Raw genomic sequence first — 24,630 nt, forward strand, 5'->3', positions numbered from 1 at the left:
ATAATCAAAAAAATCATAAAAATATTATTTATTTCATGTATTTTAATTAGGTTTAAAATAGTATGTTTTAAGTGTTTTCTTAAATACTTTAAAATATATATATTTTCATTTTGTTTTAACCTAATCATCTTGTAAATATTTTTATGATAAAACCCTAATTATTTAGGTCTTAATTAGGTATAGATTTCATCTTTGCCTTAATTAAGTTGACTTTTGCCAATATTCAAAACTGTTTTCAATCTCTGATTAAACAGATGATTAAGGTTTTCAAACAACAAAACCTTATATCATTTCAATCATTTTCAACTGTTTCTCATAAACAATAAATCATTTTTAAGTGGGCCTCTAATAGAGTGTAAGTCCCAACACCTTCTTTCTTTTCTTAGTTTGTTTTCCAAAACTGTATTTACAAAATCTTCTTTCTGTTTTCAAAACATTCTTCTGGTATTTGAAGGGCATTATTCCCGGTGAAACTCTTCAGATACCTATGTGACCTTTGTCCATCATCACTTCTTCTGTTTTCAAAAACCATTAACTGTTTATCATATATATTCAACTGTTATCCATCAATTGCTGGTAAGGCTTTGTACATACTTCTTCAAAGGCCTCCACTCCATCCAGGTTAGGCTTTACAAGCTTTCAATTTACAGTCTTTATTTAAATTACTGTCAAATATAGAACTGTTTATATATATATATTAGAACTACGTTTGAGTGTAAACCCTAGGACAGTTAAACTATATATATTATAGGAATATGACCTAGGATTGAGAATGTCTTCCCGGTGAAGGCTCTTTCCTAATTAGAGATCTGTAGTTCAAACCCCCCAAGATGAATTATTCCCGGTGAAACATCTTGGTAAAAGCCTTAGAACCCAAAATAGGACACATCCACCCAAAGAGGAATTATTCCCGGTGAAACCTCTTACCCATTTGCTTAAAGCCAAAATAAGTTCAAAACCACATAGCTTTCTCTTGTGCTATAACAAGGACCCTCGATGACCCTCGATTAGCTTCCTCTTAGGCTTCGTACAAGGACCCACATGCTTCTTAAAAGCATTTCCAGCTTCCTCTTGAGCTTGTATACAAGGACCCACCAGGTTTCTTATAAACATAGGAACAGGTCTTTAGTCACCTTTTAACATACCCTGGTGAGTTTCTTCCAATTTAAACCAGACTTTAAACAAGCTAAGATTGTCTCAATTTTACATTGAGTACACCTTTTGGAATGAGAGGCATGGAGAGTCTCTGTCACCCTTATCTTCATTAACCTTCCTTAGCAGAGTCTAGGATTCATGTTTGCTTATCCTCAGCAAGTGTCAGCCTTCATCTTGGGCTTTAAACAAGAAGTCTCCACTAGATAATCTTTCTGCCAATCATTTTAACAAAAACCCCTGGAAAGGGTTAGCCTCCAAACATTCCTTCATTTTAACAAAAACCCCTGGAAAGGGTCAGCCTCCAAAATCACTCCTTCAATTCCAAAGATTCATTCTCTTAAGAGATAATTCCCCAAAAGAGTCAAAACCCCTGGAAAGGGTTAGCTTCCAAAAATCATTATTTTCAAAAGATAAACTCACCAGCTGAGTCAAAACCCCTGGAAAGGGTTAGCTTCCAAAAAAAAAACAGTCTTTTAATAAATAAATCTTTCAATAGAGTCAACATCCAACAAAAACAGTTAGCCTCAACCTTGGGCTTCATACAAGGCACCAAAACAATAAAACCCCCTTTGTTAATAGTCAGCCTCAACCTTGGGCATTGTGCAAGGCAGATAATAGAGTCTCCCCAGTGAGTCCTTCATCATTCAGGTAGCCACAACCTTGGGCTTTGTACAAGGCAGATAAACCATATTTCATGTGTCAAAGATTCCTAACATCTAGGATCTTTTCCCCATAAAGTCATCCATACTCAGTTTATTTAAGAGTCCGCCACAACCTTGGGCTTCATACAAGGCAGAAATTAATATTTCCCCTAGTTAGAGTCAGCCTCAATTCTGGGCTTTGTACAGAACACCAAATAAAACCCATCAAAATAGATTTTCCCTAAGTAGAGACAGTCTCAATTCTGGGCTTAGTACAGAACATAAAAAACCCTTGTAAATTAATCCCCAGTGGAGGTTTCTCCCAGAGTCATAATAATAATCAATCAATCAAAAAGCCTCAAGCTTGGGCCTCATACAAGCCAGCTAAAAATCAAATCTTTTATACAGTAGATAGACATAGCTTATCTCTATAGAGAGATCTTTCCTCTATCTCACCACATTCAAACAAACAAACATTACATTTCATTTTAATCAAGTCTCCCATTTAGGATTTTGAAAGGCATGAGCTGGCAGTAAAACCCAGACATGTGGTAACTTTCCCTAATTTGGATGAGCATCTTTCTTTCATTTAAGAGGCATTTGACTAGTATACTTGCACATACACAAGTAAGGTCCCCCTCTTGAATGAAATGAATTCAGTTATTCTGTCACTCTTTTAATGTTTGTGGTGGAATAGTAGAAATACCTCTCTGTAAATATAAATTCATGTCTCTTTACTGTAAACAGAGATTTAATTCAAGCTTCAACCTTGAGCTTCAAGCAAGGCACCCGAAATTAATTAATAATTAATTAGTTCCCCGAACTACATTAAGCTCTGACTTCCATTAGGGATATGTAGGCATGAGGTTCACAAGGAATCTCAGCGAGCTAATAAAATACCAAAAATAGTCAGTCTGTCTGTCTGTCTTTCTTTTATTCAATTCAATTCCTTCTCCTAATACAAAGGAGAAACTTTCCCAATAATCATTAGCAGCACAAACACATTTAGACACAGAGAAGGTTCCTGTAGAGTACTACAGATATGTAGGGTGTTTAAACACTTCCCTATGTATAACCGACCTCCCGGACTCCAGAATTTCTAGTCTAGGTGAAATCCCCACACTTAGCAAACTCCTAGGGTTTAGTTGAGATCTTTTTTTCCCTTTCCTACTCGTAGGACAATAAGAAAGTTCGTGTGATATCGTAGGAAGAACTGAAACAAAATTCATCCCACCACGGGCGCATTCTCCTTCCAAATTTCGCGTGAAGGGTCTAGCGTGCCGTCCTCCCAAGTGAAACGGGGAGGTAAAAAAAACGACACCACACTTTGAACACAACGTTAGTGGTGTTACACATTGGTTCTCTATCCTTATCATGAATAAGAATCTTTAATCCTTTCTTTGATTTAACTCTTGAGATTGCGACATATAATTGACCATGACTAAAAACTTCTTTTGGCAAATACAAACCAACGTTGTCAACAGATTGTCCTTGAGACTTGTTAATTGTCATGGCAAATGAGACCATAATGGGGAATTGGCGTCTAACCAATTTAAATGGCCATGATGATTGTGAGGGAGACAATGACATCCTAGGAATATAAATGATGTTACCAACATTTTTTCTAGAAATGATCTTAGCTTCAATGACATGAGATACAAGTCTGGTTACAGTGAGTCGTGTCCCATTGCACAAGCCTTCGGACTGATCTAGATTGCGCATTAACATTATTGTGACGCTAACTTTCAACCTAATTGAATGATTAGGCAATCCAGAAGTTTTGAGAGCATTAAGGAATTTAGGTGTGACATGCTGAGATGCATCAAAGTTAGTAGCATCAGATTTATCTATAGAATCGCTACTGAAGTATTCTTTGTCTTCTCCTACAAAAGATGCAAAAAGTTCAACATTACATAAATGATTTCGACCACCAAGTAATTCCTATGTTTGAGGACAAATTCAATATAAGTATTCATTTGTTACCTGGAAGAAGGTTTGTGATATATTTGTTGATATCATCAACGACCTCAATTGTTGAAGCTAAGATTGGACGACTTTGGAGATAGTCAGAATCAAGATAGTTATGAATAAGATCAGGGTAGGTATCCTCCACAATTGCCTTAATGGGATCTGAAAAGTTTGAAATTAAAAACTCATTTGGAATAGAAATATCAGCATAACCATCATTTGGCTCACACATGGTCCCATCCCCAATATTTAAAATCCATTCTGAAAAGCTCCTAATGTCATCAGAAGTAAAAGCACTTGCAACAGATTGTAACCGCATGTTTTTTGTAAGCTTCAAGACTTTACAGTGGTCCCAAATATAAGAAGAATTGATTGTTGCATGGATAATATCAGATCTAGTACCTCTTGGTATAACGGGGAGCATTTGTCTGAAATCACCACCAAAGACGACAACCTTACCTCCAAATATTTTCTGAGATGCATTAGGCATTCCGCTCATAATATCTTTCAAGGATTTATCAAGAGACTCAAAGCAAAATTTGTTAGCCATCGGAGCTTCATCCCATATTATAAGATTTGTCACCTTTAGAAGCTCAGCAAGATCATCTTTTTTGTTAATGTTGCAAATAGAATTTTCTAAAGTAGGGACAGGAATCTTAAACCTAGAATGAGCTGTTCTGCCACCTGGTAACAGTAAACTTGCAATCCCACTTGATGCAACCGGCAAGACAATTTTTTTCTTAGACCTAAGTGCAGCTGATAAAGTGTTCCACATAAAGGTCTTACCAGTTCCTCCATAGCCATATAAAAAAAATACCCCACCTCGTTGCTTATCGACAGCATCCATTATTTCATGAAAAATGTTTTTTTGCTCATCTACAAAATACAGAAGCATGGGAAATAACATGACCACAATGTAAATGCAGATATTCTTATAATCACTTGGTTAAGTAGATTAAGATTACCTGTCAAAGATGAGTACAAATTAGAAAAAAGTTGTTGTTGTTCGAGAACATCGTATTGACGTTCATCATAGAGAAGTCGATTTCCTATAAAGGAAACAACAAAATCCTTGGGATATGGCATTGGTTTGAAATCTTTCAAACTTTTATTATTGTTTTGTAATAGTGTTTGAATAGCCATTAAAGTTAGTTCCTTTAGCTCCGCATCACTTAATGTCAACCCTACAATAAATAAAATAATATACTGTTAGAATATAAATTCCTTCTAATGGATATAGTTTGTAGATCCGCATCACTTAATAGGTACTGCTAGTTTATGGCATTGTTTATTTAAAGAATATAAACTAACAATATATAAATTTATAAGTTCCTGTTATAATATAAGCTAATTTAAAGAATATAAACTAACAATATATAAGTATATAACTTCCTGTTATAATATAAGCTAACAGTATGATGTTTCAAACTCCTCATCACTATATCGTTACTGGTAGTTAATATTTATAAGCTATCAGTAAATAGGTTATAAAGTGTCAAGCTGAGCATCACTATTCAAGCTCCGCATCACTATTCTTATCATATCATAATGCTAATATTTTATCATACAGAATGAAAAGCATTTAATGGACGGTGGAAACATAATTCTTATAAGAAGTTAATATGAAATACCTTGATCTCTTGCCAATAATCGTTAATCATAAAGAATGCCATCTGATAAATACTTCCAAGTCAACCTCCACACATGTTCCGGTCTATTCATGGATGACGACATCAACATCGTAACAAATAACTTGCGTAAAAATAACCCAGATCCCCAAACATGTGCCTCTTTTATTGCCTCAACAAATTCTCTATCATCTTGTAGAAAGCCCATAGCAAAACACGCTCCTCTAAAAGTTTTATGTTTTTTGCCATCAATAGTTTTGATGTCATCATAACATAAAGGGCCTTTCTTCACAGTGAGCATCATCCTTAAATAAAACAATTCACCTATGCTTTGAGGAACCCAAATAAGTCTTCCAATTGTATACCCTCGTTTCCAGGGTTTCCAACTTCGGCTTCGTTTATGATAAACAAATTTAGAAACAAAGTCACCGTAAGTTAGTAATCTAGCTTCTTCGTAAGTTTTGTTAGCCTCAAACCAAGATGTAAACATTGACTCGGTTACACTTGGTTTGAGTAAAACATCACCAACTTGCTCATAGTCTTTGTAGTAAACGGAGTTTTCACCTTCCATGTGAAAATACAATCTCTCTACGTCTGGTTTTCTTCCGTGTATAGAATAAGAAAATATCCTCCAACATGCCTCGCATGGGGAGATGTATCTACAATCCAAATATTGCTTGATCTCGTCGATGTTGTCTTTGTTAGAACCGTGTATGACAGCAGAAATTCGATCTGAACCTTTGTTGATGTATTTGAAAAGATACTTGATAGAAGTACTTTGATTGCACCATTCCATGTTGATGTGGGCTTCGTACTTCAACAATAAACTTGGATTGTGAGGAACGACATGACCACTATGAAAGATGACCCCGTTTTTTTCAATCGTGTGACCGTTGTTTCTTCTCCTATAAACAGGATATACATCTTGGTCCACTATAGTGGCGGGTTGAAATTTTTTGGGGAAGTACTTGGAGCGTTTTCTATCTTTCATGCAAGGTGAATTAACATTTGCCAAACCACAAGGACCATGAACCATATGAGATTTGACCAAATTTTACAATCGAGGATGTGTTAACGGATCGGGCACTTCAGCACTAATTATCTTGTCAATGTCTTCGGGTCTTGGATATTTGTTTGAAGGATGCAAAAAGATCAAAATATGGGCATGCGGCAATCCTCTCTTTTGAAACTCAATGGTGTACATATCTAGCATTCATAGACATAAGTAAATTAACACAATATCGTAGTAGTAGTATTAATGCAACAAAGTATAAGAGAAGTTAAAGACGAAACTCACAGGCAAGCACTTTTCCTAGGACACCTTTCTTGGTTAAATCAGTCAACAATTGATCAAACTTGATTTTGAATATTCTTGAAATGATGTCCGGTCGATCTTGTGGTTTCAAATGAAGAGGACCAAGTACTCTTTGAATCTCAGGCCAATTTGGGTTGCAGGTAAATGTAATGAACAAATCAGGAAAGCCAACTTTACTACAAATAGCCATACCATCATAATACCATTGATCCATAAACCTACGACCGCCGACAAAGGAGGATGGTAAAACAACTCTTTTGCCTATGGTTGACCCAGGAACTTGACTTTGATCACCTTCCTCGTTTAGAGACTTGTACTTGGAGACCCTAAGCTTTGGTTGATTTTTTCTAAGCCATTCTAACTTCTCGGATTCTAACATTGTGTTACCATCGCACAAAAATTGTTGGAACAACCTCCTAGAAGATAATAAAGTCTTAGCCTCAGTAAACCTTGTTTGAATGCGAAATGCAAGCCATTCTCTAATGGTAAGCCTATTTCTTATGCTGTTTTCATGGATGGGCAAGTCTTTATGAGCTACATCAGGCCTATAACCGTCTTCACCGTATGGAAAAATCAAAGGATATTGAAAAGCCATGTAACTTGCATGAAGCTCATTGATTCTCTGAAGCTGTCCTCCTTTTGTCTGCATTAGAATAAACCTCATTTCTGCTGTGTCAATATCACCGACAACCAAGGCAGCAACTTCAGAAACAGTCGGTTTATTATATACTCTCCCATCTGTGGATCTATTAGAAATTAGTCTCAACTTAAGGTTTTGAGTTTCACCATCGTCTAACCACTCCCTTGCCATTTGGAAACTCTTAGCATGAGGATTGCATTTGTACAGCATATCAGACAACTGTTGGACAACCATTTCATCAATATTTTTGGAGTTCCTGCCATGTAGTTAATTTAAAAACTAATAATTATGTAATGAATTTGTAAACCATAAGGCATGAAATAGCATAAGATTTGTAAAACATCAATTTGGTAAGATTCTTGTTACCTTAGTCCTTGCATTCTATGATGGACCTCATTCTCCGTATCATAAATATACAATTGAGCAAATTTCGGCTTTTGACCTTGTGGAGGTAACAAACTCCCAATTCGATGACATGTTTGACCTTGTATCCTAATTGTTGGAGGCCCGCGTCCATTGTTAAAACGATTGTCCAGCTTTGCTCCAGGTGATGTGAAGGCAAACATCATATTGTAAACTCGAATCTGATGTTGGAACTTCCTGCTGTCTAAGTTATCGTTATCAAACAACAGTTTTGCTAGTACTCTTGGTGGCTGTTCTAGCAATGGAAGTTCTACTTTCCCATTTCCACAACAAAGCCTAAATTTCGGATTGGCTGCATGGGAACTCTTGTGCATCCTTTCTTGATACCACATCATTGCTTTACAATACCGACATTCTATTAGAGGGTCACCGACATCGTAATAATCTACACAATGAATACAATATTTATGCATTCTGCGGAATAATTTATAATGCAAAAATTTGAGAAATCTATGTAATGCCATTTGATATTCACTTCATACCTTCGGAAGTTCCGCTATAGTTGTCGTGAATTGTAAATGGTGCTGCAACATCTTCCGATTCTGACCATTCGTCTTCTTTGGATAAATATGCTATTATTCAAAGTAAGAGAGAATTTGGTGTAATACAAAGATTAGCATAAAAATTGGCTTAGACTGTCCATATATGTTAATGATAGCAATAATGATTATTCCACAATTCCAGAATGCAAGGACCATAGATTTAAACTTACTTGCGAACGGTCATAGTCGCTATCCTCTCCAGAGTCGCTCTCAAAATCCAAATTGACGGCTGGCGTAAAAACAGGACATGATGGCTCTGGTCTATGATTGGCACTATGTGTGGATTGTGAGACAGGAGTAGCAAAATTTGTGTAAGTTTGTTTCGTGGTTTGATCAAATTGCATATTTGAAATGCTTGGTCGACTGTCACTCCTGAATGAAAATAAGTTATGGGAACCACGATATATGTTGTGTAGAGTTTCTAAGGTTGGGGTGCAGATTGTATATATTACAATTTTCATTTAAAATACATCGAGCATGTCCCTATGTTGTGATGTTGATACTGGTGTGTCCTTTTCAGACTGTGTTTGTTGTTTATTCGTTTGTACCGCAAACTTTTTGCTCAAGTTGATAGCCAGGTTGGGAACTCCCAGTTGCTTCCTAGGCCGACCCCTGCCTGGTTTGTTGTTGTTTGGACAGCTGCAATTTCAAAACAGCACCACAGCAAGAAACTTTAATGAAAATGCCATTAGTGTTATTTTGCTATTTGTTGTACAATTCTTATAGAAACATGAATGAAATGGTTATATAAATGGTGATAACAACTTTAGACAACATAATGAACATATAAAAGATATAGATTTTGTAATTCATCATACGACGTTTGATTTACGGAACATAACGGATTGGTTGTCAGGATAGGATGTGTTGCAGCCGAGGTAGGTGTTTCATTCGCATTTAGTCCTATTATGTGAGGTACCAAGGAATTGACTCCATTGGTGACGGGATGAATAGTGGCAGTTTGGCACCTTGGGTGATCAAGATGGAACAATATGTTATAAATGAACAACTATAAGGAGCAGATGGAACATATATGTTGTACTTCTTTCAGCTGCTATAAAAATAAAAATAAAAAGGTTCTAAGTACATACGACATTTTAGGAGCATCTGTCCCAGTCGGTTTTGTTTGGATAGGCACATTCCTGCTTAAGTGATTTGCTATATTCGGAACACCCAACTGCTTTCTAGGCCTGCCCCATGTTGGCGTGTTTGCTCTTGCTCTTCTGTTTGACACATTAAAAGAAAGTAGCAGTTAAATGTATCAAATTAGTATAACCATAATGCACATAACATCATATGTATTGTTTTGACAAAGTTTGAAAAATGAAATAGTGCAGTATTGATAAAAGCAATATTTTGCAAACATGATGACTAACAAATTATTACTGAAACATACACAATTTGAGATACCGCAGAGTCCGGTCTTTTTGCAGGCAGCCTTTGAAGTGCAGATGTGTTAAGATGGTTGGTTACATTAGCGTCATTGTTACTTCCTGGGCCAATATAAGAAGTCTCTAATGTTGGTGTATTAGATGAACTTCCAAAGTCAAACACGGCTGCACTGGAAGAAAACTTAGACAATAAATTTGTTCCTAACGTCTCTATATGGCACTTCCGCACATTTGTTTTAAAACAATTTCTTGATGGGCTTGGTTCGGAACCTTGAAAAAGTCGTCTATTATAAAATGTCTCATTGGTTAGGTGGGACTGAGAATTTTGGTTCTGAATTGACGGAGTCAGCTCGCCCAATGGTTGTCTAGGTGTCATTGAGATAGGCACCATAGGATTTGTATCCATATTTATCGGTTGGTGAGGACTATATTTCTGACGCTTTGAACGGTTCTCTTTCAAAACCAATGATCGTCGCGCTCTTGCTTCTTTCCCTAGATCAACGTTCTCAAGACTATCCATTTTGCTTACATATGCACCCTACATAATATTTGCAAGACAAATTAGTTGTAAGTACAAACCAACTATAAGTTCACCAAAACAGTGTTGACATCTATTCATATGTTTCTGATATCTAAATATAAGTAAGACTTATTTGGCACAGTTGTATTAAACATATGTTAGGAAAAAAAATTTAAGCTTATGTATTTATTGCAATCTAATATATGGTATCAACTGCAAAATGCTCAACTCATTTATAACATGTCTTAGAACATGGAACTTGGTGTATTTTTCATTTATTGCAACCAAAATAATTAACACACCAACCAAATTTAATAAGTAACCAACCAGCTGCATAATAAATGAGTGCAACCAACCAAGTTCAAGCTATATACGGAAACTACTCATATGGCAGCAAGTTATATGAGCTAACTTCCAAACTAAAGAATATAAGTTCCTGCTAAGAAACATTGTATCCATGCATTTGTTATAGGCCTGCTATAGAATGAGGTCAATCTCAAGGTCAGTTTATTCAAAATATTGTATTTATGTTCTAACCACATGAAGTTAAGCCTATGTAGGTTCTAACAAATATGCACACTAACTCACAAGTTCTTGTGTCCAGTTCAGTCTTGGAAAAAGTCCAGAGGCTCATATATGATTTCCAACACGTAGATTTCATTCAAATGCAAAGAACATGAGTTAAGAGAAAATATACTCACCTGTTAGCAGAGGCAATATTGTCAACCATGTACTCAAAGATGCAAATGCAATATTAGTCCAAGGCAAGTCCAAGATTTCCTACAATTTTTTATATTGTTATGAACTTAGAGTTAGTATATCCATACATGGGTAAAGTTTAGAATCATTTTGAGGATTACAACATTTTGACCAAATTTTTACATTAATTTTAGCTCTTCCTTTAAAAAAACCAGTTCTATTAGTTTAGCCGTTTTGTATATGAGGTGGGCTCCATATCAGGTGGGCTCCATTAGATAGTTACTTGGGGTAAAATTAGAAATTTCCTTTGATATGAATGTAATTATAGCCTGAAAAAAGTTAGCTATAACAATAGGAACCAAAATGCTTTAATGCTTTAACAAAAGGAACCAAAATGTTGTTTCTAATAGTGTCCAACTGTCCATAGCATTGAGTTTCTTTTAATTTTCTTTGAAATGACAAGTGCTAGTAATAATCTGTTAGAAATGTTATTGGGGAATATTGAACCCACAACCGATATTATCTCCAGCCCTTATATTACTACTCAAAACCACATTGTCACTCCTATAGTAGCATTGAGTTTCTAATATATGTGTTTCCTTGAGTCATTTAAATAGAGGGGTTCCAATTTTAAAGTATAAATGTTTAGAAACAACTGCTATTTGTTAATATTATCATAATAAAATGAACTCTGTTCATTGGATGTACAAAGTGTAACTTAATCATGTTTTTCCAGTATATAATAACTTAATGAGGACGTAATACCCATTGGATTTCTAATTTAGTATTGTTATGTTTCCTGCCAGAGCTTCCTGCACTGTCAAACTTAAATCTTAATAGATGCAATATTTCTGACAGAGGGTGTGAAAAGTTTTCGAGTAAGTTGTTAAGAATTCTTAAGAGATGAATGTACTAACAATAAATAAGGCTAACAGGCTTTCCTGAGTATATGCCACTAAATAAAAAAAAATGTAAGTCTTCCATTATAATATCCAGTTCTATTAGTTTGCCCTTTTGACATATAATAAGTAAACATAATAAATAAAGGTATTTCCTAAAAAACAGTTGGGCAGTTGTTCTGAAAAGCAAGACTACCATAGATAATTTGTCCAAATAACATATAAGTTCAATTGACCATTATTTAATTTTTTATACGGGAAACAATATTTAATGATGAATTTGGAAATAGAGTGCCACCCTATAATTTGCAACAGACTGCTCTACTGCTAAATAAGTAAGTATTCTGCGCAAAAGGTCCATATGTGCAGCTGGTACATGTTTTGATTTTGACAATGTATGTAAAGTGCAGCTGTAATTCTTGAAAAGGTACATGAAATGTGCTGCATTTAATGAGAAGCATAACCCTTACCGTGTTCATGTTACCCTTGCATTTAAGTCTGATTTGATGTTGTACTCTTTGCATCCAAAATTAAGGTAGACTCCAACAACCAAGATCTGAACCGCAGATCTGTAGTAGAAATACAGCAGAGGTATTTAGCCATTAGCACAACAATATACCAAAGGGCAATAGCAATATACCATTAGAGAAAAGAACTGAAATATATAATTTATATAAACTGTTGAACAAAGGCATGGTTTGACTATTCTAAAAATTGAATTGCTAGGTTCCCGCCCAAACAATACAGAAGAAACATTTTTGTATAGGCCTGGTATTGAAAAAGCATCTTTAAAGATAAATAGAAATTGTAGTAGAACATGCAATAGAAATTGTTGCTTGACAGCATATAGAAATAGAGGTTTTGCTTCTTGTTGAGGGAACACAACATTAGGTCCTCAATAATTTAGAGAATTGAATGTGTTTGTAAGAAGACATGCTTATTATAGGTAGCCTTTCTCAATGAGTTGTAATTTGTAAATCACAAACTATTTCAAATTTCTGTCAGGTTTCCTAGTTCATGTGTTTTGATTGTATTTAGCATTATTTATGAAGCATAGTATGGAAATACATATTCAAGACATAAGTCCTACAAAGCATAAAAATTAAGATATATTTTTTAACTCATTGCAGTGAGTGACATTTGGAAAGATTACAATAGCCTTTTTATGATTAGTAGTAAATGAAGCATATACCAAGGCTAAGAGAAGTTGCTACCTACTGGCGATTAGTATTATAATTAAATGGGAAGCATAAATTAACATTGTGTTTTGTTTTTTGATATAATAGATAGTAGACAAAAGATAAATTAGATAAAATAAGCTTGAAGTTAAACCCTAAAGTTGTATGGCAGCAGACAAGATTGAAGGAGAAAAGTTAATTTTGAAACAAAAACACCTTGTCAAATATATAACCAACAGCAAGTTAATAAAACTACATGGAGTAATCAAAAAACATTCAGCTTAAATAGTATGTTTAGGAGTTAAAGTACACATTTCAATAGCTTAGAACATGCATTAAAACAGGAAATCAAACTACAAAACATATAGTACTTGAATAGTTTCCTTACATAGAAGGTGTCAAATAAAAAGTTGCATCAAAAAAGATATGGCTTCTGAATGAGGCTCTCCCAAATTACTCCTTCTTGATATGTTTGATTTTCTTCCCAGACTTGGCCTTCGTAGCAGATTGCTTAGGGGTCAGTTCTTCAGCCAGAGTGGGTTCATTTACACTGGTTGATGCAGCAACACGCTTGGCAGGAGTGGAGCTAGAGCTTGTAGTTGGGCTCCCTGAAAGGTTTGCAACCAAGGATGGTTGTGCAGTTAGCTCTAGTTCTTCAGACTGTGTAACCTAGTTATAATATTGGAAAAAGATTAAGATCTAAGATTATTATGATAAACAACCCTTAGCATGTAATTTCAAATATATATATGAAATGACATACAGTTGGTTGAATTGGATGATCGGTAGGAGTGTTGGCTTCATTATCCATAACAGCAGCATTTGAAGTAAGCTGTAAACAATAAGACTTACTTAAAATTGAGGTTTATGCCAAACAGTTAAGTTTAAGTGTTCAATTATATAAGTTCATATAAAACTGTGAGGGCAAGGTGTAGTTTTCATGACATCAAAACATTGTGAATCGACTACAACCCAAATGGAATCTGAGAAACCGAGCTAATGCAACTAAGACAAGTATCTTTGACCACAAGACACTAATAGGTCGACTCATGGATGCAATAGGTCGACCCATTGCAAGCTGATTCTGAAAGATTCCAAGTAAGGAGTGAATGCGTCGACGCATTACATGCATAGGTCGACGCATGGAACTTTGAGTTTATCTCGGGTATTCGCACGCTGACCCTTCAGGTCGACGCATCCAGCTTTTGAACCTCAGATGAAAAAGGAAAATGCGTCGGCGCATGGATGGAGCAGGTCGACGAACAGGACTTTAGGGAACTCACGGGAATGCGCACGCCGACCCTTCAGGTCAATGCAAGTGTCACACATTCCTCTCTCTCAGGTGCAACAAACTCAATAGGTCGACCTATGCAGAGAGCAGGTCGACCTGTCGCTAATTAATATGGTTTTTCTGTTCTGTTCAAATTGGTATATGCATCAAATGTGGTATAAATACTCAAGTGATCATTCAATAGCAAAATAACAAGAAACGTGAAATATAGACTCAGCTTCTTCTCATCTTCAACCTTTCGCTTATTGATCGAGAATCACACATAATCATCTTTCTCGATCGAAGTAAGGAACGTGTGTTGATAAGGTTTGACGGTAGAGTTTGTCTTGTTCGAGATTCGACGGTAGACATTCATCTTGTTCGAGTGAAGATTGATGAGGGTGTTTCTTGTATAAAACCTTAGCGTTTTTCCTTCCTCATCAAAGATTTTGTTCGAAGGTTTTTGACGATCGATTCGCTTTGGTAATCAATTCAGCCGTGCATAAGGGTTTGAGAGATTGAAGATCTACTCAACAAACTTACTACAACCGGAGGATTGAGAAAGGAACGATCGGAGTCTTGATCGTGAAGATCTCAGACATTGACTTGATTCGACTTGAATCAAGGGGAGGATCGAATTGTATTTCAATTTTACTGCATGATTGTAGTTGGTGATTGGTACTTTCTATCCTTGTTAAACATTTTGCAATCAAATAAAACTTTCCTAATTTCATTTGAAATTAGGGGCAGACGTACTCCTGCGAGGACGAAAGAGGAACTGCCTAAACAAATATCGTGTTCCTTATCGCTTTTACTTTATCACTTTTTCACTTGTTTTCGTTTATTTCCATTATTGAACAAAAACTAAGGTTAGGTAAAATATCGATCACCAAGTGTTCGATAAAATTACTCAATCAAATTTTTGTTCATATTTTAGTGAAAACGTTCATTGTGAGTAATATACCATATAGTGTGCAATTGAGACAATCGAGATATTCGTTAAAACGTAATTCATCACTTGACATTCTCATCCGTTCGGTTTAGTGCACATATCCGGTCCCCGATAACATAATCATCTTAGACGATTAAGTGATTCAGGGAAGTCACGTTTCAAATAGCTAAAATTTTCTTAAGTCGAAAAAATTGGTCTATTCACCCCCCTCTAGACCAGTCCTATCGTCTAACAAGTGGTATCACGAGCTCCGGTTCATTCTAGTGCTTAATATAACTTTTTAGAAAATGGAGAACGGTCAAAAAGGGGCGTATACTAAAGCGCCTGTTTTCACTGGAGAAAACTATAGTTATTGGAAAGACTGTATGTGCATTCATATCAACTCCGTTGATAGAAAAATTTGGGATGTCATCGTCAATGGTCCTATGGCTATCACCATAACCAACGATGCTGGCATCACAAGACCTAACCCTCAAGCACAATGGGATGAAAAAGATGAAAAGAATTACGGTATGATTGGAAATCTAGAAACATGATTATAGCCTCCTTAGGGGTCGATGAGTACTTTCGTGTGTCGCATTGCCAATCGGCTAAGGCAATGTGGGATGCATTACAAGTCGCCCATGAAGGAACTAATGATGTTAAGCTAGCTAGAATCAATACTTTAACGCAAGAGTTTGATCTCTTTCATATGAAGCATGGTGAAACCATTGCGGATATACAAAAGAGATTTTCTCACATAATAAATCGATTACACACATTGGGACATATTACTCCCAATGCCGTAGCTACTAACAAAGTTTTGAGATGTCTTAGTAGGGAATGGCAACCGAAGGTCACGGCAATCAAAGAAGCCAATGATCTCACTACATTGGATCTCATAGCTCTATTCGGAAAGCTTGAAGAACATGAGCAAGACCTCATGAACCTAAACAAGCACGAAAAGAAAGAAAAGAAAGAAAAGTCAAAGGACACGGAAAACAAGTCTATCGCTTTAAAGGCTTTAAGTTCTAAGTCATCCACCAAAGATACATGTGATAGTGAGTCTAGTGATGAAGATGAAAGTCCGGATGAAGATATGGGATTATTCGTAAGAAGGTACAACAAATATCTTCGAAAGAATGAAATAAAGCACTCGGACAACAATCTAGTTGATTATAGACGTCAATCAAAGTCTAACAAGCAAGATGAGTACAAGAAGACTAAACCTAGAGGATCTTGTTACAACTGTGGAAAACCCGGTCACTACAAACCGGATTGCCCTTCACTAAAGAAAGATAAGACCAAAAGTAAACCTCAAAAGAAGCAACCAAAAGGAAGAAGAGCCTACATCGCTTGGGAAAGTGATAGTGACTCATCTAGCAAAGAAAGCTCAAGCGATGAAGAGGAAACCGTCAACCTATGTCTCATGGCACATCAAAAGAAGAAAAAGATTGTAAGTCATGATAAATATAATAATGTTGATGCTATGTCTTATTTTGAATTAAAGCATGCCTTTGATACCTTGCATCATGAAGCTAAGGAAGCAATTCAACGCTTAGCCTCAAATAAAAGAATTTTTAAATACCTTGAGAAGAAAGTTTCCGATTCCGAAAAGGAATTAGAAACTCTCAAGGAATCTATGATCAAAAGTATCAAAGACACAAGTGTTGTTGACAAAGGTCCTTGGTTTAAGTGGGGAGGATGTGAACCTTGTCACATTTGGCAAAAAGAAGTTAAAACTATCAAAGCCAAATTAGACAAGGCCTCACAACCAAAAATCACATATGCTATTGATCGATCACATTTCAAAAACAGTATGATAAATCCGTATCAACGATACACTTATGTGATAAAAGATCAATCTAGTAAATGTGATGACTACTCAAACTCAAGATGTCTATATTGTTGCAAAAGGGGACATACCATTAAAAAATGTCGCTTTAGGAGATTCTTGGTTCCCAAAGGCATTTTCAAATGGACTCCCAAGAGCAACCTTTGTTTCACTCACACACAAGGACCCAATGAAAATTGGGTACCTATTTCCCTTGTTTAAATTTGTAGGTGGAATGTCTTGAGCAATCCGAGAGAAGATGGTTTCTAGATAGCGGATGCTCAAGACATATGACGGGTGACTTATCTTTATTCTATGACTTTGTGGCTAAGAAGAAAGGATTTGTGACCTATGGTGACAACAACAAGGGAGCAATACTAGGTAAAGGTAGTGTAGGTAATCCCTCTTCTACTACTATCTCTGACGTCCTTCTATTTGAGGGCCTTAAACACAATCTTATTAGCATCAGTCAATTATGCGACAAAGGATACTCAGTATCATTTTCTAAAGAAAGTTGCATAATTCGAAATGATGACAAGAAAGATGATGTGTTCAAAGGCCTGAGGGTAAATAATGTATACATGCTTGATCTAAATGATGTATCCTCGATTGAAGCAAAATGTCTAGCAACTATGAGTGAAGACTCATGGCTTTGGCATAGACGTTTAGCTCACATCAACTTTGATTTTCTTAATAAAATCGTCTCAAAAGACTTAGTGACCGGCCTACCTAAAATAAAGTTTTCCAAAGATCACTTATGTGATGCGTGCCAAATGGGGAAGCAAACGAGGATCTCTTTTAAATCTAAAAACATTGTTTCAACTACAAGACCTCTTGAACTTCTCCATATGGACCTCTTTGGACCATCTAGAATAAAAAGTCTAGGCGGAAACTATTATGGGTATGTCATAGTTGATGACTTTTCTAGATATTGTTGGACGATTTTCTTAGCAAATAAAAGTGACACCTTCTCCGCATTTGAGAAATTTGCCAAGTTAATTCAAAATAAATTAAACACTAACATAGTATCCATCCGAAGTGATCATGGAGGTGAGTTTGAAAACCATCTCTTTGAAGAGTTTTGTGGCAATCATGGCATTAATCATAATTTCTCCGCACCACGAACTCCCCAACAAAATGGAGTTGTGGAACGTAAAAATCGTGTGTTGGAAGAACTTGGGAGAACTATGATTAAAGAACATGGGCTTCCAAAATATTTTTGGGCCGATGCCATTAATACGGCTTGTTATTTTCTGAATAGAATCCTGATACGTCCTATTCTAAACAAAACACCGTATGAACTCTTAAAAGGGAGAAAACCGAACATTTCTCACCTTCATGTATTTGGATGTAAATGTTTTGTTCTAAACAATGGAAAAGAAAGTCTTGGCAAGTTTGATGCAAAAGCGGATGAGGGTATCTTTCTAGGATACGCTCAATCTAGTAAAGCTTATAGAGTATACAACAAAAGGTTACATATTGTTGAAGAGTCCGTACATGTCTCTTTTGATGAATCTTGTCCGAAAGTTGTCGGAAAAGGTAGTGTTCTTAATGGTGCAGGTGTCTCAACTGAGAGTTTACTTAATGATCCGGATGCCAAGCTTGAGAAAGATAAAGAATCCCTCTTACCCGAGAATAATGAAGAGGAAGTGGATCAAACACCTAAAGAGAAAGTAGAAGATCAACCAAGCGAGAAGAGTGATCTTCCTCTTGCATGGAAATCTTCTAAGGACCATCCTATGGAGAACATTCTAGGAGACATATCAAAAGGGGTGACAACACGGTCAAGGAAAAGTAACTTTTGTTTTTATTAATCTTTCGTCTCTCAAATTGAGCCCAAAAACTCAAAAGATGCATTAGTCGATGAGCATTGGTATTTAGCTATGCAAGAAGAGCTAAACCAATTTAAGAGAAATGAGGTTTGGGACCTTGTCCCTCCTCCGCGAGACCATCGAGTAATTGGCACTAAATGGGTGTTTAGGAACAAACTAGACGAAAATGGTATCATCACTCGCAACAAGGACCGTCTTGTTGCTCAAGGGTATAGCCAAGAGGAAGGGATCGACTATGAGGAGACCTATGCTCCAGTCGCCCGACTTGAGGCAATTCGCTTGTTAATTGCATTTGCATGTTCATAAAACTTTAAGCTTTATCAAATGGATGTTAAGAGTGCTTTTCTAAATGGGTTTATTAATGAAGAGGTTTATGTATCTCAACCTCCCGGATTTGAAAACGTTGATTATCCTGATTATGTTTATAAACTTAAGCGTGCCTTGTATGGTTTAAAACAAGCTCCTAGAGCTTGGTATGAGCGGCTTAGCAATTTTCTAATTAATCAAGGTTTCTCAAGAGGGAAAGTTGATACTACCCTATTCATTAAGAGACATGAAAAGCATTCAATATTAGTTCAAGTGTATGTGGATGATATTATCTTTGGTTCTACTAACATGACTCTTGTAAAGGAGTTTTCTAAGCTTATGCAGGGAGAATTTGAAATGAGTATGATGGGTGAACTAAACTACTTCCTTGGACTTCAAATAAAACAACTAAAAGAAGGAACGTTTGTGACTCAAACCAAGTATTGTCAAGAACTCATCAAACGGTTTGATATGGCTAAGTCCAAGGCCATTGACACTCCTATGCCTACCGCGGTAAATCTTGATCGGGATGAACATGGTAAGCCGGTTGATGTAAAAAGGTATAGAGGTATGATCGGTTCCCTACTTTACCTTACCGCTTCTCGTCCCGATATTATGTTTAGTGTATGCATGTGTGCAAGATATCAATCATGTCACAAGGAGTCTCACTTAAAAGCCGTTAAGCGCATACTTAGGTATCTTGTAGGTACAACTAAGCATGGCTTATGGTTCTCCAAAGGTAGTGATTGCTCTTTGGTTGGATATTCCGATTCCGACTTTGCCGGGTGCAAATTGGATAGTAAAAGCACTAGTGGAACATGTCACTTCTTTTCAAATTCCTTGGTTAGTTGGCATAGCAAGAAACAAGTGTCCGTTGCTTTGTCAACCGCCGAGGCGGAATATGTGGCGACTGGTAATTGTTGTGCTCAAATACTTTGGCTCAAGCAAAAATTACTTGACTTCAATGTCAAGCTTGATCATATTCCTATCTTTTGTGATAACACAAGTGCTATCAATCTAACCAAAAATCCGGTCTTACACTCTCGCACTAAACACATAGAAATACGACACCATTTCCTTAGGGATCATGTTGAGAAGGGTGATGTAGTGTTTGAGCATGTTGATAGCAAAAATCAACTTGCCGACATCTTTATAAAACCACTAGCTACCGAGCCCTTCTTTCACATCCGTAGGGAACTCGGCGTCCTTGATATATCGGATAGGTTGCAACTATGAGTAGTTGCATATGCTTTATTTATTATCATTATCTATGCTCTCACAATGTTTGAAGTGTTCATTAAAAGATATGTGAGGGCTTGTTTCTCATCTCCCTTGTGTAAAGGTAATATCGTTTCAACCTTAAAACTCACTTCATGGTATGGTAAAGTTGAAATGTGTTCATCAATATGTTTAATCTATGCAAGATTTGGTCATAACATGCATACATTCACTGCATACTGCCAAATTTTGAAATTTGCAAGCCTTAGGTCGACCTACTCTTTATGTGAGTCGACCTACTCAAACATAAATTTTAAAAATTTAAGGCTCATGCGTCGACGCATCCACTGCATAGGTCGACGCATCGTTCGGAAATTTTCAAAATTAGGTTACATTTTTAAAAGGGAACACAAAGCTATTTCATTATCTTCCTTCTCCTCTTGCACTGACCCTCTCCTAAAAACCCTAAGAATCACTCATCTCCTATCTCTCACTCATCCATGACTTCCCACAAATCACTGAGAAAGAGAGCAAGCAGAGAAGACTCTTCCTCTCAACAACAACCTGAAGTAGAGGATGCCTTATCTCTCATGCCTGATGCTCTTATGGAATCCTACTCTTACCATTTCAGAAACCGAAAAGTCATCAAACAATTCATGCTGTTCACCGGAACTCTACGAAGACTTCATCTTCAACAGGTAATGGAACTAATTGAAGTTCAAAATTTGGGTACTTTTCTTGAACTAAGCCATGAGTACAATGAGGATCTGGTAAGGGTTTTCTATAATGGTATGCAAGGACACTTCCAAGGGAGTTCCTTCAACTTTCAGATGGGTACAACCACATACGCTATCATCGACAACACTTGGAGGCAATTGGGTCTATTTCCACTCCGTGAGAATGCCGTCACGGTAACTGATACAAATGTGATGACCCAATTTGACTATAATGTTGCTCTGAACAACATGTTGCGACGCCCTCATGCTGACCATATAGTCCAAAGCAATTTGTTTCCTCGGTCCGCTACTACAGGTCTCTTAAACATTGTTGACAGAACTCTACAATGGATTGTGGCACGTATCATCCGACCTAAACAAGGTGGATACTCTCGTGTTGACCAACAAGAAGTGTACTTAGTTTGGTTGATTAAGAGCCGAATTCTGGTCAATTGGCCTCATTTTATTGCGAAGCGTATGTTTGAATTAAAGGAATCAGGTAGAGGAACCGCTATTGGATATGCATCTCTCATCCAATGGGTGCTTAACAAAGTCAACATTCCATCTCAGCGGCTTCCAAAGAAGATCATATCCATTGACCAAGAATTCACCAAGAAGACACTGAATATGATGGGATTTTTCTACAATCGGGCCACGGGTGCCTATGGTGCTGTTCTACGAGGCAACAATCCGGATCTCAATAGAGAAGATGAGGACGAAATGAACATTGATGAAGAGGAAGATATTGCAGGTGAAGATGAAGATGAAGATGTGGGTGCTGAAACTGGCGGCTCAAATATTACATAATTGATGGAGGCTATGCGTCTTCAACAAATTGAAAATCAAAACTTGATGAATGAGCGCCTAACTACTCTAACCGCTCGTGTCATTGAGCAAGGTGCTCAGTTTACCGCATACTCAACACTTCAAGAGCAAAGGTACAACACGCTCTATGGCATGTTGGATGCCCAGAGAAACCAAATCTCCTCCTTCACAAGTGCCTTCATGCAACACTACCCATTTCCTCCTGTTCATTCGTCTCAACCACCACCATCGGCTCAAGAGGGAGATGATGATGCCAATGCCTAGTGTTCTCTTTTGATTTTCTTTACATTCAACATTTCCATATTGTCATGAACATTTTATTTGTATTTTGTGACTTAATTTTATTTTCTGCTAGACATAATTCTACCTTACTTTGTGTTTGTGTAAGGATTTGAATTGAGCTATGTGCTCATTATCGTTTAGCTATTTATGTTATATTGCCGTTTATTTTATCATTCAGCATTGTTTTATGTGAATGAATGTTTTATGATTATGATTGCAAAAGGGCTTAGAAATGATCAAAACTGAACTATGTTATTCCACCATATATGTATAATACTGCCTGTCTCTTTTTGATGTTGTCAAAGGGGGAGAAAACTGAGTGAATCAGTAAGCAATGGAAAACACATGCACCAAGATAGGGGGAGCATACAGAAAGGGGGAGCAAGAACCTCGTTTAAGCAATGCCTCGATACCAAGATTCACAATTTTTGCCATCATCAAAAAGGGGGAGTATGTGAGGGCAAGGTGTAGTTTTCATGACGTCAAAACATTGTGAATCGACTACAACCCAAATGGAATCTGAGAAACCGAGCTAATGCAACTAAGATAAGTATCTTTGACCACAAGACACTAATAGGTCGACTCATGGATGCAATAGGTCGACCCATTGCAAGCTGATTCTGAAAGATTCCAAGTAAGGAGTGAATGCGTCGATGCATTACATGCATAGGTCGACGCATGGAACTTTCAGTTTATCTCGGGTATGCGCACGCTGACCCTTTAGGTCGACGCATCCAGCTTTTGAACCTCAGATGAAAAAGGAAAATGCGTCGACGCATGGATGGAGCAGGTCGACGCACAAGACTTTGGGGAACTCACGGGAATGCGCACGCCGACCCTTCAGGTCGACGCAAGTGTCACACATTCCTCTCTCTCAGGTGCAACAAACTCAATAGGTCGACCTATGCAGAGAGCAGGTCGACCTGTCACTAATTAATCTTGTTTTTCTGTTGTGTTCAAATTGGTATATGCATCAAATGTGGTATAAATACTCAAGTGATCATTCAATAGCAAAATAACAAGAAACGTGAAATATAGACTCAGCTTCTTCTCATCTTCAACCTTTCGCTTCTTGACCGAGAATCACACATAATCATCTTTCTCGATCGAAGTAAGGAACGTGTGTTGATAAGGTTCGACGGTAGAGTTTGTCTTGTTCGAGATTCGATGGTAGACATTCATCTTGTTCGAGTGAAGATTGTTGAGGGTGTTTCTTGTATAAAACCTTAGGGTTTTTCCTTCCTCATCAAAGATTTTGTTCGAAGGTTTTTGATGATCGATTCGCTTTGGTAATCAATTCAGCCGTGCATAAGGGTTTGAGAGATTGAAGATCTACTCAACAAACTTGCTACAACCGGAGGATTGAGAAAGGAACGATTAGGGTCTTGATCGTGAAGATCTTAGACATTGACTTGATTCGACTTGAATCAAGGGGAGGATCGAATTGGATTTCAATTTTACTGCATGATTGTAGTTGGTGATTGGTACTTTCTATCCTTGTTAAACATTTTGCAATCAAATAAAACTTTCCTAATTTCATTTGAAATTAGGGGGCAGACGTACTCCTGCGAGGACGATAGAGGAACTGCCTAAACAAATATCGTGTTCCTTATCGCTTTTACTTTATCACTTTTTCACTTGTTTTCGTTTATTTCCATTATTGAACAAAAACTAAGGTTAGGTAAAATATCGATCACCAAGTGTTCGATAAAATTACTCAATCAAATTTTTGTTCATATTTTAGTGAAAACGTTCATTGTGAGTAATATACCTAGTGTGCAATTGAGACAATCGAGATATTCGTTAAAACGTAATTCATCACTTGACATTCTCATCCGTTCGGTTTAGTGCACATATCCGGTCCCCGATATCATAATCATCTTAGACGATTACGTGATTCAGGGAAGTCACGTTTCAAATAGCTAAAATTTTCTTAAGTCGAAAAAGGTGGTCTATTCACCCCCCTCTAGACCAGTCCTATCGTCTAACAAAAACCTCATTAGGGCAGAGGTGGTTGTCAAAAGTGTTGAAAAGGTTGTCCTCGTTAAGTATTGTGACGATAGAGAATTGCTCGAAACTCGATTGATATTTGACACGGAAAACCATTTGTTTGTTCAACAACACATCAAGGTGAACAGGCCAAATCTTAGGGTTATCTTCACCAGCCTATGAACCACAAAAAAAGAAATTGTAAAAATCTTACTTAATCATACTTCTATATAATTAAGATTGTTGGATTTTCTAACTAACCTTCTTCATAACTTCTCTTAACTCCTTTGCACTCAATTTCATGTAAGGAATAACGTCCTTGTCCCAAAAAACAAAGGTACCATTGTAGTTATCATACTCAAGCTCAACTTCAACTTTGAATATACAATAAAATTGAAAGACAAAATTTAGAGGATAATGATATAATA

At 36.8% G+C, this 24,630-nt stretch overlaps 1 protein-coding gene and 2 pseudogenes across 1 annotated transcript; all 3 read right to left on the minus strand.

Moving 5' to 3' along the window:
* LOC131604600 (uncharacterized) overlaps nucleotides 1-5,366 on the minus strand; it is a 47,128-nt pseudogene extending 41,762 nt beyond the window's left edge.
* Nucleotides 5,367-5,417: 51 nt separating this feature from the next.
* Nucleotides 5,418-7,086, minus strand: LOC131604601 (uncharacterized; annotated as a pseudogene).
* A 6,260-nt stretch (nucleotides 7,087-13,346) lies between these two features.
* LOC131606584 (uncharacterized) lies at nucleotides 13,347-24,578 on the minus strand. The gene is made up of 4 exons (XM_058878781.1): nucleotides 24,464-24,578; nucleotides 24,209-24,379; nucleotides 13,763-13,831; nucleotides 13,347-13,668 (listed from the first exon to the last, which is right to left on the minus strand). The coding sequence occupies exons 1-4, from the start codon at nucleotides 24,503-24,505 to the stop codon at nucleotides 13,453-13,455; spliced, it is 498 nt and encodes a 165-aa protein (XP_058734764.1). The 5' UTR covers nucleotides 24,506-24,578; the 3' UTR covers nucleotides 13,347-13,452.
* Between the last annotated feature and the right edge of the window lie 52 nt (nucleotides 24,579-24,630).

This window comes from Vicia villosa, linkage group LG5, assembly GCF_029867415.1.
Source record: "Vicia villosa cultivar HV-30 ecotype Madison, WI linkage group LG5, Vvil1.0, whole genome shotgun sequence".
NCBI classification, from domain to species: domain Eukaryota; kingdom Viridiplantae; phylum Streptophyta; class Magnoliopsida; order Fabales; family Fabaceae; genus Vicia; species Vicia villosa.